The sequence below is a fragment of the Toxorhynchites rutilus genome, chromosome 1 (genome assembly GCF_029784135.1).
Source record: "Toxorhynchites rutilus septentrionalis strain SRP chromosome 1, ASM2978413v1, whole genome shotgun sequence".
Classification (NCBI taxonomy): domain Eukaryota; kingdom Metazoa; phylum Arthropoda; class Insecta; order Diptera; family Culicidae; genus Toxorhynchites; species Toxorhynchites rutilus.
In genome coordinates, this window is record NC_073744.1 from 96081274 (window position 1) to 96100620 (window position 19347).

At 41.3% G+C, this 19347-nt stretch overlaps 1 protein-coding gene across 3 annotated transcripts in view; it reads right to left on the reverse strand.

Moving 5' to 3' along the window:
* LOC129761119 (uncharacterized) overlaps positions 1 to 19347 on the reverse strand; it is a 78266-nt gene that overhangs the window by 44951 nt on the left and 13968 nt on the right. For 2 of the 3 annotated variants that reach the window (XM_055758828.1, XM_055758835.1), the window contains exons 4-5: positions 17226 to 17347; positions 16931 to 17099 (exon numbers count right to left, since the gene is read on the reverse strand). In XM_055758828.1, coding sequence (XP_055614803.1) covers positions 16931 to 17099; positions 17226 to 17347 — 291 coding nt within the window. Of the gene's footprint in view, positions 1 to 14101; positions 14154 to 14437; positions 15024 to 16930; positions 17100 to 17225; positions 17348 to 19347 lie in introns of all 3 variants that reach the window. The other variant, XR_008740434.1, reaches the window with a different exon arrangement.

Here is a 19347-nt window from a genome sequence, read left to right on the forward strand (position 1 = left end):
GGCGCGACGTGGAAAACCAGAACACATTTATTCGGACAACGCAAAAACGTTTATCGGTGCAAATAATGAACTCAATCGATTGTATCGTATGCTGCAACCTGGTCCCGATTCTGAATTGATTGCTGCTAGTACTGCCAGAATGGATATTCAATGGCATCTTATTCCCCCTAAGTCGCCCAACTTCGGTGGACTCTGGGAAGCTGCTGTGAAAGTGGCGAAGAAACATCTTGTTCGTCAAATTGGGAACGCATCACTAACGTACGAAGATATGGCCACTGTACTGACCCAAATAGAAGGGTGCATGAACTTTCGCCCACTAATAGCGCTTACAGATGATCCCAATGATTCGTCGGTACTGACTCCTTCGCATTTTTTGCTTGGATACTCTCCACAATCAGTACCGGACCCCGACGTAAGGAATGTACCTGTAAATCGGCTTGATAGGTACCAGCGAATTCAAGAGAAGGTGCAGCATTTCTGGCATAGATGGAGGTCAGAATATCTACGACAACTAAATCACTTGACATGTGTTAACCCAAAGCAGAGTTCCATCAAAATTGGCAGTATTGTCATCTTGAAGGACGAACTGCCGCCCCCATTGATATGGCCACTGGCGCGAGTGCTAGAAATCCACCCAGGGAAAGACGGTGTAACCCGTGTTGCTACTCTACGCACTACTAGTGGAATCTTCAAGCGAGCAGTATCGAAAATCTGCCCACTGCCATCGTGCGAAGAAGATGATGATGTTGACTACCTGCAGCAACAGGACCCTCCTGGAGATCAATGACCCTGAACCAGCCAATAAATCAACAAAGAAGAACTACACAAACTATATACTACGCAATTATATTATGCACTCCACTTGTTTACCACTCCGAATGTTATTTCAGAATGCATCGAAATGTTTGTTCTTCGTAACAAATCAATTTGATGAACGTCCTTTTACGTTTGATATGATGCCTAGGACTACCAAAATATGTGAACGGAAAAATTGTTTGACAATCACTGTATTTTACATTTCCCCCTGAAATTATTGCACATCTTGTGTTTACGTAGTTCTCGAATCGCAAAAGTTCATCCACCTCTAGTACCTGAAATGACAATTTTCCCAGGCTTCTCGATTTAAAAGTACGTTTTAAGGAAACTTATTCCGTTCTGTACAACGACAAGCGAGTGCAAAACACCAAATAAAAAATACCCGACTTGCATGTATTTGCAAAGCGGATTCTCCAGGTACATTAATTTAGAAGTCCATGTTAGGGAAACACAGCTCAGTAGGAAAAAATACTCCCGGCTTGCAGTTTTGACAAAGCGTGTTAGGGAAACCGTAAATCGGGCCAATCAAAACTTGGCAGTTAGGGTGTTTGGATAACGCTTGAAATTTTACAGTTATAGACGCGTAGAAATATTTCCTATCAATTGATGATTCTTGATGAATCTTTCCGATCTGTCAAGAAATGTTCGAGTTATAAGCATTCGAAATACGGGTAGGGTTAGCACACAAATCGGCAGAACAAATGTATGGAAAAAAAAGAAAGTTCCAGTTTTCATGAATTTAAACCGTTTAGAGATTAGCGAATTGTAATGTATAGAATATCAAACAAATCTTAGAGAATTTCCGATTCGATTGGTATGCAAATCATGAGAATTCGTTCACAGTGAAAATAGTTATTAACGTTAACTTTATTTCATAAAAACGTGACCTGTTTTCTGATTTGGCACCCTTCCTGAAAGACGTAGTTCTACGTCAAAACCTTCATCCATCTATTGGTGTAGCTTTCTTTTTTTCTATTATTTAACTCATTACCGGCAAGCTTTTCTTACAAACGAAAACTATTGCTGTTATTGACGAAGAAATTTCCAAAAATTCAATATATTCCACTGAATAGCAACCTCGTAGCCCGTAATGCCATTGTGTTTTCGTAGCGCATTGTGTTTTCGCAGCGCATTTGTACTTTGAATATTTTAAAAAATGTTCCCTTTTTTCGGGAAATATATAATCGGAGAGAAATAATTATTTTGCATTGACTTTTCCCCAGCGCCAACAATAAAAATGAGATGCCCACTGGATCCGACGGGGGAATATTCACACCAGCAATCTTTTTAAAATCATCGTTACATGCCCCGATGATTTTTTTATGTAGGATTACGTCTTTCGGGAACATATTGGGGTACAAATTGAAAATCGAAAATCGAGCACATCGTGAAAATTGTCCAATTTCAAACGTTTATTGCTCAGTCATTTCATGACGGATTGATGAAATTTTTGCGTCAATCGATTTCCGCACTCCATAACAATTTTTTATATTGAAAAAAATTATATATGTCATGAAACTAACTATCGAACAGTTGAAAGATCTTAACCCCTATCCTAACGGCAATACCCACTTCTGATTGGTCGAAATTGACGACACGTACGACGGGTCCCTAACAGAGACATCAAAACCATGCTACCTGGGGGAAATCGGCTTTGCAAATACTTGAAAGTAGGGGGAGCTTTTGTTCATATCGAAATGTGTTCCCTAACAGAGATATCAAAACCAAGCTGCCTGGGGGAAATCGACATTGCAAATACATGCAAGTAGGGGAAACTTTTGTTCCTACCGAAATGTATTCCCTAACAGAGACATCTAAACAAAGATGCTTGGGGGAAATCGGCATTGCAAATACATGAAAGTAGGGGGAGTTTATGTTCCTACCGAAATGTGTTCCCTAACAGAGACATCAAAACCAAGGTGCCCAGGGAAAATCGGCATTGCAAATATAGGGGAAGTGGGGGGGATAGTGGTCACCCTAAAGAATATGCCCATTTCCGGCGTCCATATACCGCTTCAGTTCGCGGTTTTCGAAGAATATTAAAGTTCAACTCATTGTTGTTCAAAACAGCTTTTACTATAAAAATTCAAAATATTACACATTTCATCATTAGAAAAAAAAGGTGAAAAATCGAGTTTTTTTTTTGCTTGGAGGTAAAGTGGTCACCTAGTGGGGGCAAAGCGGTCGCTCGCACATATTTTTTTTTCGTCCAAATTTGTTCAAATCATATTCGATATAGTAGGTACATGTATGAAATAAGCTTGGTCTATTCACCTAGAGTCTAAATTTAAATTTTCTGATGCATATAAAAATGTTGTAAGAAACACATAACGTTTCGCAAAATGAGGCTTGGTTTAGTTGCAGTGGCATATTAATCCAGGGTCAAAGCCACAAAATGATCTTCTTCAAGAGCAGAATGTGATGAGGTATATCAGCTTTAGTAAACAGAACATTGAACGGCTCGAGAACGAGAACGAGTCGTTTGATTTGAGCCGTCTGTTTTGTTGTGTTCATTTTCACCCAAGGAAAGGAAAATTAGAGGAGGGTAGTGATTTCCCATACACTCTACATATAGTATTAAGTGCTGTTAATCCCATTAAAATTCGCATTGAGTTGAATAAACACTCAGAAAGTTAGAATTATAAAATAAAATTACCTTTTCTATTACAAATATTTTTTTCTCTATATTAAAGTATTATGTTTTTAATGATGAGAAAAAATGATTATTGTGTTCGGTATTGGTGATTATTTCATATTACATTGGTGAGTTTTTTTTTCTTTATTTCATCCATACATAACACAGGAGACATCTCGTCTAGGATCACAGAGGGCGATTTTCATCATATCTCGTTCCACTTCGGTATCTTTTATCTGATACGTGACATCCAACGACTATTTACCATCCTTCTGTCATCATCACTCGGTAAACACTGGTGGAGTGAACAAACAATACCCAACAACCAAACAAAAAGGCTCTTTTCAGGACCACCAAATCATTATCAAAGGGTTTAACGATGTAATTCTTCAAACATATCCAAAACCAACAGATAGCCTAACGGAATCCTACGTCAACTATGCGGTCGTGTCTCGGACACAACCCTCCTGTGACTTTTTATTTATATTTTGACATGCGACAGCTCTACTGAAGTACAGGGGGACTCAAAAGTCATTAAATGCTTCAAACATAAGATGATTATCAATATGGCATCTAGTCAATAGTTTCAGTACCAAACAAGCAGGTGACCACTTTGCCCCCACTATCCCTATGCAAGTCGGGGGCATTTTTATATTGCAAGTAAGGTGAGTGATACGATTAATTCTAGCAAATAAAATTTAAATTTGGAACGTTAATGTTGATTGCTTCGTGAAATTTCATATCAATGACCGATCGTGTATTGTGAAAAATTTAGCAGCAGTGTAAGTGTAAAATTGTATATTCTAGCAGTTGTGTTAAAAATGACTTGATATATGAAACGATTTATTTTAATTTTCATAAATAAAAACCAAAGTGTGTTCCCGCTCGAGAACGGATCGTTTTGATCAAGCTCTCTATTTTGTTGTGTTCATTTTCACCCAAGAAATGTTTATACAGCGAGAAAAATTGGAAAAGTGAAGAAATATTAGAAAAAGTGATGTTCTTCATATAGTATTAGGTGCTGTTAGTCCAATTAAAATTCGCATTTGGGTTGAATAAACACTCAGAAAGTAAAAGTTATAAAAGAAAATTACTTTTTCCATTTCAATTATGTTTTCTCTATATTACTATTTGTTACTGATGAGAAAAATTGATAATTATGTTCGGTATTAGTAATTATCTTATATTACTTTGGTGAGTTTTTTTTCTTTATTTCATCCATTCATAACAAAGGAGACATCTCGTCTAGGATCGAAAGGGCGATTTCCACCTTATCTCGTTCCACTTCGGTATCTTTTATCTGATACGCACCATCCAACGACTGTTTATCATCCTTCTGTCATCATTACTCGGTAAACACTGGTGGAGTGAACAAACAATGTCCAAAAACCAAACAAAACTGCTCTTTTCAGGACCAGCAAATCAATATTAGAGAGTTTAACGATGTAATTCTTCAAACATATTCAAAATCAACAGATAGCCTAACGTAACCCTACGTCAACTATGCGGTCGTGTCTCGGACACAACCCTCTTGTGATTTTTTCCGTTCTTCCACATTCGAAATTATACGAAACGTCATAAAATAATGTTGTTGCGAGAATCGAACGAACGAGTTAATGCAGTCTCCTCATACGAGCGGTATACAAAGTACATCCAGCACCATTTCAATCCAAATCTCATTGTTAATAAAAGCATATATTTAACAATAATACACATGTTACACTAGCACAAAAACAGGGTGCATGTTATCTGTAATTACTCGACTATTTGATAAACAATATTGTCCTCTGGCGAATAACCGCAACGGTTCAAAATTCCAATAATTGTGAAAAGACAATAATAAAATACCAAAAAAATGTGATTATTTTTCAGACAGTCTCAGCTCAATAGAGGCAATCCGTTCAATGAAAGTTGATAAACGCTCATCTTATTTCCTAACAAGAATAAGACATCTATTGAGTGTTTTGGTCGAAAAATTATTCAAGATTACCTTAGCATGGGTTCCCTCTCATTGCTCGATTCCGGGGAATGAGAAAGCGGACTCGCTAGCTAAGGTGGGCGCTTCAGAAGGCACACTTTTTGAAAGGCAAATTGCTTATAACGAATTTTTTCACATTCCTCGTCAGGACACACTCGTTAGTTGGCAGCGCATGTGGAGTGAAGATGAGTTCGGTCGTTGGTTACACACGATTATCCCTAAGGTTTCGACGAAAGCTTGGTTTAAGGGATTGAATGTCGGTCGTGATTTCATTCGCGTGATATCTCGGCTTATGTCCAATCACTACAACCTAAACGCGCATCTCTATCGCATTGGGCTCGCAGCAAACAATCTTTGTGATTGTGGCGATGGCTACCACGACATCGAGCATGTTGTCTGGTCGTGTATCCGGTTCCATGCTGCTCGCTCTCAGCTCTCTAGAGCACTGAGAGCAAAAGGCAGACAATCGGACATCCCCGTCCGGGATATCTTAGGTAGCCGTGATCCTGATCTTCTGCTTCATCTATACCTGTTCCTCAGAAACGCCGATGTCAACGTTTAATGATGTTTCCTTCGTTGTGTCCCTGTTTCGTATCCCTCCTATCCGATTTATAAACTTTTACTTAGTCGCGGCAATACATACACACACTCTTTACAGATACACGGGCCAAAGGTTGTGCAGTCCACTGATGATTCAACAAAAGCCAAAGGTTGTACCGCTCATGACAACTCTACACGAGCTGATGATTGCGCCGGCTAGTGACCATTCTATCCTGGATTCCTCGAGAAGACGCACCACGCTAGATATGGGGTACAGACTAGGGGGGCGTTGCTGATTAATGGTCAGCTGCATCGCAATAGGAAGTATCCCGTGTCGGGCACAGGTACAGATGATTGAAGACAGCAACATCACAATTACGAAAACACTTGTAATACTAACCTCGAGCCAACCGCGAGTAATCGGTTACATATTACTAACATAGTTATAAGGCAGACATTGTCGAAATATTGAACTCCCGGCCCCGTCAGGTTGACGCCATATGAGCCTTAATAAAAATATATATTTTGGATGAAAAAAAAAAAAATAAAATAATACAAATTAAAAATGATTTACTTTGCAGCACACTTCCAAAATTCTTCGGTCGAAGATTTGAGGCTTCGAGGCTTCTCAATGCAAAATGAATAGACGACTTGACGTCGAAAATCAAGCCAATTATTTATGCGCAACCTAATATACTCAAATATTACATTTTAACACGTTAGTCGTCACCCAGTGCGAAAGTATATGTAAGTTATGTAATATCGGGCACCGCTACACCGACAGGACAGAACGACCGACGACTCGGAAAACTGATGACGAGGAAATCCGGCTTGGCAACAAACCGGACAAGCAACGCGAATGACAAACGCGGAGGATCGAACCGTATTGATTACTGCTGAGTAGGGAACTTTAGTCAATAAAAGGTTCAGAGTCAGGAAACGGAGTTCAGTTTTTATGTAAGTGACAGACAATGAAGTTGTTTAAAAGTGAAAATAAATTATTTCTTTATCGAGTCCGTACACCCCACGGATTATCTTGTGAATCTAGATCCTAACCGAAGACGTCCGCAAATACATACCAGTACAACTTTCATATCATTAGGAGACTCGTCAATCATCCGAAATATAAATGAATAGAAATTATATTTTTTTATGATTATTTTATATACCCTATATTTATATTTAAATGCCTATTTCATCGAATTCCTATTCAACTTGAACGAGAAAAATGCCACGCATTTAAAGCTCCCAGAAAATAAAGGGTGTGTCACATCAAATTGCATCACGGAAAAAACGCTGTAGAAATTCGCCCAGTAGACCGATCCTTTTGACAATTTTAGACAGTAAAATAAAAACTATTAAACAACTTTTGGCATTTTCTTTTTATTCATACTTCGAGCCCAAGCCCGTATGCTCGCACCTTCCTCTTTACCCCGTCCATAAGGTTCTGTACAACGTCAGGTTGTAGTTTTTTTTGAACAGAAATCCATTTTCTCTTGAAGTCCGCCTCCGATTTGACAACTTTTGGGTTCTTCCGGAGGGCCTGCTTCATAATCGCCCAATATTTCTCTATTGGGCGAAGCTCCGGCGCGTTGGGCGGGTTCATTTCCTTTGGCACGAAGGTGGCCCCGTTGGCTTCGTACCACTCCAGACGTCCTTTGAATAGTGGCACAAAGCGAGATCCGGCCAGAAGATGGTCGGGCCCTCGTGCTGCTTCAATAGTGGTAGTAAGCGCTTCTGTAGGCACTCCTTAAGGTAAACCTGCCCGTTTACCGTGCCGGTCATCACGAAGGGGGCGCTCCGCTTTCCGCAAGAGCAGATCGCTTGCCACACCATGTACTTTTTGGCAAACTTGGATAGTTTCTGCTTGCGAATCACCTCCGGAACGCTGAATTTGTCCTCTGCGGAGAAGAACAACAGGCCCGGCAGCTGACGAAAGTCCGCTTTGACGTAGGTTACGTCGTCCATTACCAGGCAATGCGGCTTCGTCAGCATTTCGGTGTACAGCTTCCGGGCTCGCGTCTTCCCCACCATGTTTTGCCTTTCGTCGCGGTTAGGAGCTTTCTGAACCTTGTATGTACGCAGTCCCTCCCGCTGCTTGGTCCGCTGGACGAATGAACTTGACAAATTCAGCTTATTGGCGACATCCCGGACCGAACTTCTCGGATCACGTCTAAACTGCTTAACTACGCGCTTGTGATCTTTTTCACTGACGGAGCATCCATTTTTGCCGTTCTTCACCTTCCGGTCGATGGTTAGGTTCTCGAAGTATCGTTTTAGTACTCTGCTGACCGTGTATTGGACGATTCCCAGCATCTTACCGATGTCCCGATGTGACAACTCCGGATTCTCGAAATGAGTTCACAGGATTAATTCACGACGCTCTTTTTCGTTCGACGACATTTTTCCAAATTTACGAAAAATTGACAGTGAAGCATGGCCAACGTGATCTATACACTCTTATCTGATTATAAGCGAAAGCTGAAGATATAATTCCTAAAAATTAAATTTCTACAGCGTTTTTTCCGTGATGCAATTTGATGTGACACACCCTTTACACCCGTCACCCATATATGTGACGACGAACGTGGAAAGACAACGAACGTTATACGCTTCCTATCCACGATAATCTTCCAACCACAAACTTCGTCAGTGTTCTTAGACAATGAGCATAACTTTAATATTTAGATTTAGGTTAATATATCATTAGGGCATATATGTAAAGGCATAAATTCATTTCATAAATTTCATAAATTCATTATTCATTTCTCTCTCAGAGTAAGCTACGAATATAATAAGGGTGGGATTTACATTTTATAATTTTATGGTTTATAATAAGATGCTTCCTTTGCTTTCGTTCATTTTATCATTCATTCTGTGTATGTCATTCGTTTCGACAACACGTGATTTTTTCCACTCTCGCTTATAGCTAAAGACAGGTAGTTTTTAATTTTTGGTTTTTTTCCATTCTTTTTTTTTACCCGCATTGGAGGTGGAATCGTCGTCACACGCTTTGGCGTGCTTGGTGGATATCGCCAAGAAAAGGAATATGGGGCGTCAGCGTTCCAGTACTTCAGCCACAGACGGCCCTTCGAAAAAGTTCCGGACTCAGTCCGCTGCCCCAGCGGATGCAGAAACAAATCAGCTGCTACAGACCAACCAATATTCGGTGCTCCCAGAGGACACTGGAAGCAACGATGCCGTCATCAAAAAGGAGCGCGTTCCCCCGCTGTTCACATCTAGGATGGACTTAGTGAAACTCGAGTCTGAGCTTTCCCAACAACATCTCAAGCCGCGATTCAAGCTGTGTAGCGTGGGCATCAAAATCGTATGCTCCAGCCTAAAGGAGTATCAACAAGTCGGGGCCTACCTGAAAACCGAAGGCGTGCAGTTTTACACACACGATATGCAAGCGGCGAAACCTCTGAAGGTGGTTTTACGTGGACTACCGCCTGTCGGCCCGGAGGAAGTTAAAACTGAGCTGTCCAATCTTGGTTTGAAACCGGAGAACGTCTTCGCGATGACTCGTCGCCCAAACAACAACACGTGGAACCAGCTGTTCCTAGTACACTTCGCCAAGGGCACCACCAACATCAGCTCGCTCAAAAACATCAGTGATTTATTCCGCGTCATTGTATCATGGGAGCTGTATCGTCCCCAGCACCGAGATGTCACACTGTGCACGAACTGCCAAAGGTTCGGACACGGTACCAAAAATTGCTACATGCAGGCTCGCTGTGGTAAATGTGCTGGGAATCATTCCACGGCGTCCTGTGGTCTGGCTGATGACCAAAAGTCGAAGTGTGCTAATTGTGACGGTGAACACCAAGCATCCAACCGATCCTGCCCTAAGCGAGCTGAATTCATCACCATCCGACAAAAGGCGACAACATCCAACCAGCCTGGTAGACGCAAGCGTAACGTTCGTCCACCACCGATTACCTCGGATGCGGAGTATCCAGCTTTCCAGCAACGCCATCAGGTCCCAAATTTACACCCGCTTCCCCTCAACAGTCAGCGTAACACCAATACATCTCCTGCTACTAATCAAATCGATGAAGCAGTCCGCAATCGTCGTTCAGCACAGCCCCGCCTCGCAGCTGCTGCCACTCAACCGAATCAAGGGCACTCCTCCACCCCTCGTATGTCATACGCTGATGTGGCCGCTGGTGCAACCACGGACAGTACGCTATTCACCACACAGGAGATGCTAACTCTCGTGTCAGAAGTCATCACAATAATGCGTACCTGCAAAACTATACCTGAGCAGCTGCAAGCGGCTTATTCACTGATTAGCAAATATGTCCCGTGAAGCTGTCAGCATTGCAAATTGGAACGCTTGCTCGCTGAGAAGCAAGCATATCGAGCTACTAGATTTCCTCAATAACAAGGAGATCGATGTTGCTGTCATCACCGAGACGCACCTTAAACCGGAAATCAACATCTTTCTTCCGGAGTTTCGGCTCCTAAGACTCGACAGAACCAGCGCAGATAAAGGGGGAGTGGCCGTTGCTGTGAGACGAAACATCGACTGCCGCCTGCTGCCGAACATTCAGCTCAAAACCATCGAAGCCATCGGTATCGAGGCTCGTACATCGATTGGGCCAATCATCATCATTGCGGCATACTGTCCTAAGCAAGTCAACATCAGGGACGGTTCAGCCGCACTGCTACGGAACGACTTGGCCAAGCTTACACGGCGGCGGGCGAAATACATCATCGCAGGAGACCTGAATGCTCGGCATGCGATTTGGGGTAACCGAAGGCAAAACCGGAACGGGATCATCCTTGCGGAGGACTTGGAGAGTGGTTATTACAATATCTTGGCGCCGAACAGTCCAACAAGAATTTCCAGATCGGGAGTTCACTCTATTCTGGACATTTTCCTGACCAACATGGACATTTCCGAGGATCCACTCGTCTTCGAGGAACTGTCATCCGACCACTTCCCGGTGGTGCTTAAGTTGGGTGCCTCTGCTGATACGGTGGCCAATCATTCCCGACGAAACTATCACCGAGCAAATTGGGGCGAGTTCCAACATGTTGTTGATAACAACATCACTCCCAATCAGCCTTTAGATTCTCCGGAGAATATTGACCTGGCGCTGGAATCCTTTCAACGAGCGATTACCACAGCTCGTGACAGGGCGGTTCCGCTTCAACAACATCAGGTGAGTACCTCTCTCCAAATAGATAGCACAACCAAACACATCATTCGTTTACGAAATATGTATCGACGTCAGTACCAGCGTACTGGCGATCGGAACAAAAAGATAACGTATACCAATCTGACTAGGGTAATCCAGGATAGGATTCGAGAGCTTCGAAATAGAGAATTTCGTGATAAACTCCGTCAAATTCCTCCTCATTCGAAACCCTTCTGGTCTTTGACTAAAGTTCTAAAAAAGAAACCAAAGCCTGTGCCTCCGCTTTTCTCATCTGGAGGTCCACATGAAGGTAACATTTTATTAACACCCATAGAAAAAACGAATGCGTTGGGGCAACAGTTTGTGTCGTCTCACAACCTCGGGCATAACATCATCAGTCCTCACGAGCATGACGTCATTGAGGGAGTCTCTGTGGTCGAACGATCAGAAAGTTTTATTCCGGAGGGGTCAGAAGTCACTGCTGATGAGCTGATTGGTCTTATCAGAGGATCAAAGAACATGAAGGCCCCCGGTTTTGACAACACTTTTAACATCGAGCTCAAGCATTTGAGCCACGGCTCATTTGCTTTTGTAGCAAAAATTTTAAATAGATGCTGGGAGCTTAACTACTTCCCTTCTGTGTGGAAGTTAGCAAAAGTCATCCCAGTCCTGAAACCGGGAAAAGATCCTTCTGTCCCCAAGAGTTACCGACCCATCAGTTTACTCTCTGCCCTCTCCAAGCTTTTCGAGAAGTGTATTCAATCCCGAATTCTTTCTTTCGCAGATGAACATGGTATCTTTCCTGAGGAACAGTTTGGGTTCCGTAAGGGAAGATCCACCATACATCAACTCACTAGAGTTGTTAACATCATTCAGCGGAACAAGTCGGTATCCAAGACGACAGCAATGGCGCTCTTGGACATTGAAAAGGCCTTCGACAACGTATGGCATGATGGTCTGGTGTTCAAGCTACATCAATACAATTTTCCGATGTATTTGATAAAGATAATTAAAAATTATCTCTCTGATAGATCATTCCGGGTGTCCCTGTATAATGTGTGTTCAGAGCAATTCAACATAAATGCAGGTGTGCCCCAAGGAAGTATCCTTGGGCCCATTTTATATAACATATACACTGCAGACATTCCACCGCTTCCCGGTGATGGAACACTGTCTCAATTTGCTGATGACACCGCAATTATGTTCAAGGGTCGTATAATCAGTGCTCTGACTCGCAAACTACAGTGCGGTCTGGATGCTTTAACAGAATATTACGCAAGTTGGAAAATTGTAATCAATGCGGGGAAGACCCAGACTATCCTTTTCCCGCATTCAAGGTCTCCTAAACTTGTTCCCACTGACAACGTGAGAATTCGGTTCGGAGACTCCCTTATTGAATGGTCCAAAGAAGTCACCTATTTAGGACTCACATTAGACAGTCATCTAATTTTCAAATCTCACGTTGATAAAACCGTCAACAAATGTAACATTTTACTTCGGTTCTTGTATCCTTTAATTTGCAGGAACTCGAAACTTTGTTTAAAGAATCAGATGGCTGTCTATAAACAGATATTCTATCCTGCCATTGAATATGCCCGGACACACAGACTGAAACTCCAACGCGTTCAAAACAAGATTCTTAAAATCATACTGAATTTGTCACCCTGGACGAGAACAACGGAGGTTCATGGAAGAGCCTGTCTGGATACCCTAGAAGTAAAGTTTGACAACGTCATACAAAAATTTGGAGAGAGGTGCTCCTCTTCCGTGCATGAAATTGTACGGAATTTGTATATAGTAGTTTAAGGTCTTAGGTTAAGTAGGTAGTTTTATTATAACAATTAAAAAAATACAAATGTTTATCATTAAAAAAAAAAATTAGATATAGTAAAAACAAACAGTACCTAGCATTCTATTATGCAAATTAAGATGAACAAAGATGTGAAGCGTTAGCTGGCCAATTAAAATGTATAGAACTTTGTATTAACCAAAAACGTATAAGAAATATAAATGAATTTATGCAAAAAAAAAAAAAAAAAAAAAAAAAAATGCTTTCGTTCATTTCTTACTCTACTCTCGCACCGTGAGGACTCGTTTGTGTGGGACCGAGCACACAGCTCGTTAGTCTTTCGGTGGTAAGGCACCACGAAAGCAGCTCGGATAAGTGCACCAGCCGCGGGGAGTGTGACCACATCGCTATCGACCGGGAACTTTGCGTGAAATTCGTCGCTATCAGAAGTCGACCGAATTGCTGATCCGCAATCTACCTTTGCAGCATTTGGTTCGTGGAATTGCTCAGGACTTCAAAACCGACTTGCGCTTCCAAAGTTCCGCGGTTATGACACTGCAGGAGGCCTATTCGAAGATACCAATTTGTGTGCTATCCATGCAAAACGCATCACATCATGCCCAAGGACATCCAGCTGGCCCATCGTATCTGAGGAGAGCGTGCTATTAGCTTAGCATAAAATCAACGGCCCTTTTCAAAGCTCCAAATTTGATGGATAAGAGTTCAGAAAAGTTTTTTGCAGGCCGAACTGAAGAAGCATTTAACGAAAATCGTTGTGTCGATGATAATTCGATACCGATAAGTGCCATGGACATGGATTTGATAATGAAGAATATGAAATATATGACATGATGTAGTGAATTATATCCCCATATCGAAGAAATCACTTTGATGAAACTGTTTGCCGTTTGTCGTTTTTAATTGTTGGGACGAGGGGATTATTTTTGCTGAGTAAATTCCAAGAAAAAATCCATCCCTTCTTTAAGCGTGATTCATTCTGCGTCGGATCATTTCATACAAAAGATAAAGTGTCCAAGAGTTATATGATTGCTATCTTTTGACTTAAAAAATTGTTTCAATAGCTTAATAATAGCTTCGAAAACAGGTTATTGAAATCATTCGTATCCGTATGTAGCGCGCCCTCTTGGAAACCCATTAATCCTATTGGAATGTGAGATGGGGAAGCTCATACTCACGTCTATGCATTATGCTGTACTCTTCCAATTAATTTCGTTTTTGCAGGCCGAACTGAAAAATTTTCAGTCGTGTTAACTCTCTTTTACAGTAATGTTTTTGAATCCGGACGCTTTTTAATCCGGACACTTTGCATTACATTCAATATCATATCACAGTTATAACATTTTTTTCATGTTGAATTTATGCGATTAGTAGTTACTAATATAGTTACTGATAGCTACTTGATAGTTACTTATCAATCGTATTAATTCAACATGCACAAAATGTTATGGCTGCGGTATGATATTAAATGCAACGCAAAGTGTCCGGATTCAAATACATTACTGTATACTTACTTCGATGTTATTCGTTTCTCTCTCAGAGTAAGCTACGAATATAATAAGGGTGGGATTTACATTTTATACTTTTATGGTTTATAAAATGACGCTTCCTTTGCTTTCGTTCATTTCTTACTCTACTCTCGCACCGTGAGGACTCGTTTGTGTGGGACCAAGCACACAGCTCGTTAGTCTTTCGGTGGTAAGGCACCACGAAAGCAGCTCGGATAAGTGCACCAGCCGCGGGGAGTGTGACCACATCGCTATCGACCGGGAACTTTGCGTGAATTTCGTCGCTATCAGAAGTCGACCGAATTGCTGATCCGCAATCTCCCTTTGCAGCATTTGATTCGTGGAATTGCTCAGGACTTCAAAACCGACTTGCGCTTCCAAAGTTCCGCGGTTATGACACTGCAGGAGGCCTATTCGAAGATACCAATTTGTGTGCTATCCATGCAAAACGCGTCACATCATGCCCAAGGACATCCAGCTGGCCCATCGTATCCGAGGAGATCGTGCTATTAGCTTAGCATATAATCAACGGCTCTTTTCAGGGCTCCAAATTTGATGGATAAGAGTTCTGAAAAGTTTTTTGTAGGTCGAACTGAAATGAGCATTTAGCGAAAATCGTGGTGTCAATGATAATTCGATACCGATAGGAGCCATGGATATGGATTTGATCATGAAGAATATGAAATACATGACATTATGTAGTGAATATTTCCTCATATCGAAGAAATCACTTTGATGAAACTGCATTATAAAATTATTTGTGTACGAATGCCGTAATCGATAGTCGACTCTAATTTGCGCTGGGTAATTTCCTCTGAGGACTCGATTCCTCCTTTGAGCAATAATAATCTCTTTCTGGCAAAACGAAGTGCTATGAATCACATTATTCCAAAGATAAAATAAAGATGTTTTCTGCCAATTTCCTTCAACCTCCAAACATCTCTTTCTCCCGTTAGTCGTTTTTGCGTTCACTAATCCTTTCTCACAACACCCATTTTTCGTTTGAGAAATTGTTGAGTAAACATCGTTTGCCAGTGCGCGTAGAGCGGGAAATCCTACATTCTTACGTTGATCGCAATTGATTGAAAAATCCAAAACGAAATGTATTTGGTCGCAGCATTATATGAGTAGGAAGCAAATAATTACTCGAAAATTACATGATTTTGGCGATGTGAAAATTTTTTTCATGTTATGCATCCAATATTGGATACGAAAATTATCTACTGATGGGGAAAAATAATAGAAGCTTTCCTGTCAATTGCGATTGATTGAAAAATCACAAAACCAAATGTATTTGGTTGCAGTGTTGTATGGATAGAAAACATTCAAATAAACTCTTTCGCATGAATATATTTTTCAATTCTCAGGGGAACTGGTAGATTATTTTTCAGCAACGATGATAGCAACGAGAGTTCCGCGCGTGTATGTGTGTGTGGCAGCTGCTCCGATGTTTCAAGCGGAACCGTGACATCACTCTCCTCCTGATGGATTCCCTTCTGACCTAAGGTGTACAAACAGGCTCTTGGTAACACCGTTTATCAGCGCTTTCATGATAAACGAAGTTAGCTTCATCACAACAGCGACAACATGCTCCAATCGCTGTTCAATTATAACTGAGTGGGTTTACGAGCGGCGCTCGCTTATATACCGATTGGTGATTTCAATAGCCTGTTTTGAAAGCAATTTTAAGGCTATTGAAACAAGTTTTTGGATGAAAAAGTAACAAGTATATAACGCGTAGACATTTTATCTTTCGAATGAAGTGTTTATCATACCATTTAGTTCAGTTGTTTAGGAGCTACTAACGCTCAAAATCTCGGTCTCCGGCGTAACGCTTTCGTTTTCGAAACTTTGATTTTACACCCCGGTATCGAAATGAAAGGCGTAGTCCTACGTCAAAAAAATCGATTCAACTCATACTGCTCGGTAACCGTCATATTTATAGTTCGCTCGGGTTTTTCGAGCGGTAACGATCGAAACGATCGTTTTTACGACCGATCATGATCATCAGCGATCTAGTTCGGCAGCGATCAGAAACTCGTTGCTTCGACAGGTAGATCGTTTGCTAACGTTCTTGAATTTTTCGATTCTCTTTTTCTAAGCTTTTTCGATCGCTACCGAGGAAGAGCGCCTTTGTTATTCGCTCAAGTGAGTGTGGGTAGTTAATGATTTTTGTTGAAGGATGCTCAGCGGCAATCTGAGCGGTGAGCGATTTTTTCCGTCCCTGGTTCTATTCAGACGCTTTTATACCCTCAGTTTTGTCTGGGTCCATTCACATTGCTAAACTTCGGGTAATGAGAGGGCTGACTCATTAGCAAAGGTGAGTGGGCTGTCAATGAATAACACGAGTCGATCAACAAAGGTACGATAGCGCGGATCTATCACCATCGCTGGTTTATCTTGAACTTATGCTTACATACTGAGAGTGCCGCACGTAAATTTAAAAATTCTGAGAATGATTGAGAGAAGAGAAGAGAATACTCCAATAGATTAGCTTACCTTGATCCTGATCAATTCTCACATGACGAACGAAACCATTCAATTTGAATGTTAGGGAAAAGATGTAGTGATCATCAGAACTATCTCGTACTAGAAAACTGCCATCCGGCTCATTAGACAAAATTTTCTCCGCACCTTCAGAAGAAATAGGTCCCCAGTACCATCCACGCTGCAAGAAAGAAAAGAAAAATTTTGTCAGTGAATCGCACTCCATATTCACAGTAATATAGCAGACACCACTTTACAGAAAAATGAATAAATTACACGACTTATTTAGAAGTTATTCAAAACTTACCTCTTTGACTTTGTCAATACTAGCTGTAAATTCCATTATATGAGACTTGTCATCCTGCTTCGAACTTTTTATCGTGTGCATAATTTCATTCAAGGAAACGCCACTTGATAATCGTTTGTCCGCTGAAATCGAAAACAAAACATTAATTTTTGAGCTCCGACCCATGTTTTGATAAACGGAGGAAAAAGGTCGAATTATGTGTTGCATAGATCAAGACCAACGATCATTTTTTTCTGGATCTAATCCAATGTAAGTGAATCTGCAACACTAGTAAATTAACTAGCCCTTAAAAAGGCGGCTATAAATGTTTTTGCTGGATTTCAGCACCGAAAGAAAATATTAAGATGAGAACCATATGATTCAGCATTTCTGAGAAGACAAGTAAAAGTTTATTTTTCCCCTTGTTTATTTTAGGCTCGAAGAGGATTGAGCTAAATTGAATGTTTTAGCTCCGTAGACGTATTTACTCTTTACGGTCGTATTCTCTCAGGGCCTGATTCTCGAATACACTTCACGGTGAAAACGAAATAAACGGCACGCCATTGAACTACGTTTTACGAGTTAGTGAAGTGTCGAAGATAATGATGAGTTTTCAGGCAGAATGAGTACTTCTCAAATAAAAAATCATTAATGAAAATTAACCTCTTCATATCAAACTGGTAATCAATGTGAGTGGAAAACTTTGTTTTCTTCGTGTGATATAATAATCTCATACAAAAATTTAATCTGAAGATAATTTGATTTTATAATGATAAATTTAGTGGGAAACTAATCTCGCATCCAGATGTCGACACCGTACCGTTATCATCGCGAATACGTTTCATACCGGGCCTGATTCTCGAATACACTTCACGGTGGAAACGACATAAACGGCACGCCATTGAACTACGTTTTACGAGTTAGTGAAGTGTAGAAGATAATAATGAGTTCTCAGGCAGAATGAACACTTTTCAAATAAAAAATCATTAATGAAAATTAACTTCTTCGTATCAAACTAGTATTTAATGTGAGTGGAAAACTTTGTTTTCTTCATGTGATATAATAATCTCATACAAAAGATTCATCTGAAGATAATTTGATATTATAATGATAAATTTAGTGGGAAACTAATTTCGTATCCAGATGTCGACACTGTACCGTTGTCATCGCGAATACCACAGGAACTAAAGGGTGTGTCACATCAAATTGCATTACGGAAAAAACGCTGTAGAAATTCGCCCAGTAGACCGATCCTTTTGAAAATTTCAGACAGTAAAATAAAAACTATTAAACAACTTTTGGCATTTTCTTTTTATTCATACTTCGAGCCCAACCCCGTATGCTCGCACCTTCCTCTTTACCCCGTCCATAAGGTTCTGTACAACGTCAGGTTGTAGTTTTTTTTGAACAAAAATCCATTTTCTCTTGAAGTCCGCCTCCGATTTGACAACTTTTGGGTTCTTCCGGAGGGCCTGCTTCATAATCGCCCAATATTTCTCTATTGGGCGAAGCTCCGGCGCGTTGGGCGGGTTCATTTCCTTTGGCACGAAGGTGACCCCGTTGGCTTCGTACCACTCCAACACGTCCTTTGAATAGTGGCACGAAGCGAGATCCGGCCAGAAGATGGTCGGGCCCTCGTGCTGCTTCAATAGTGGTAGTAAGCGCTTCTGTAGGCACTCGTTAAGGTAAACCTGCCCGTTTACCGTGCCGGTCATCACGAAGGGGGCGCTCCGCTTTCCGCAAGAGCAGATCGCTTGCCACACCATGTACTTTTTGGCAAACTTGGATAGTTCCTGCTTGCGAATCACCTCCGGAACGCTGAATTTGTCCTCTGCGGAGAAGAACAACAGGCCCGGCAGCTGCCGAAAGTCCGCTTTGACGTAGGTTTCGTCGTCCATTACCAAGCAATGCGGCTTCGTCAGCATTTCGGTGTACAGCTTCCGGGCTCGCGTCTTCCCCACCATGTTTTGCCTTTCGTCGCGGTTAGGAGCCTTCTGAACCTTGTATGTACGCAGGCCCTCCCACTGCTTGGTCCGCTGGACGAATGAACTTGACAAATTCAGCTTATTGGCGACATCCCGGACCGAACTTCTCGGATCACGTCTAAACTGCTTAACTACGCGCTTGTGATCTTTTTCACTGA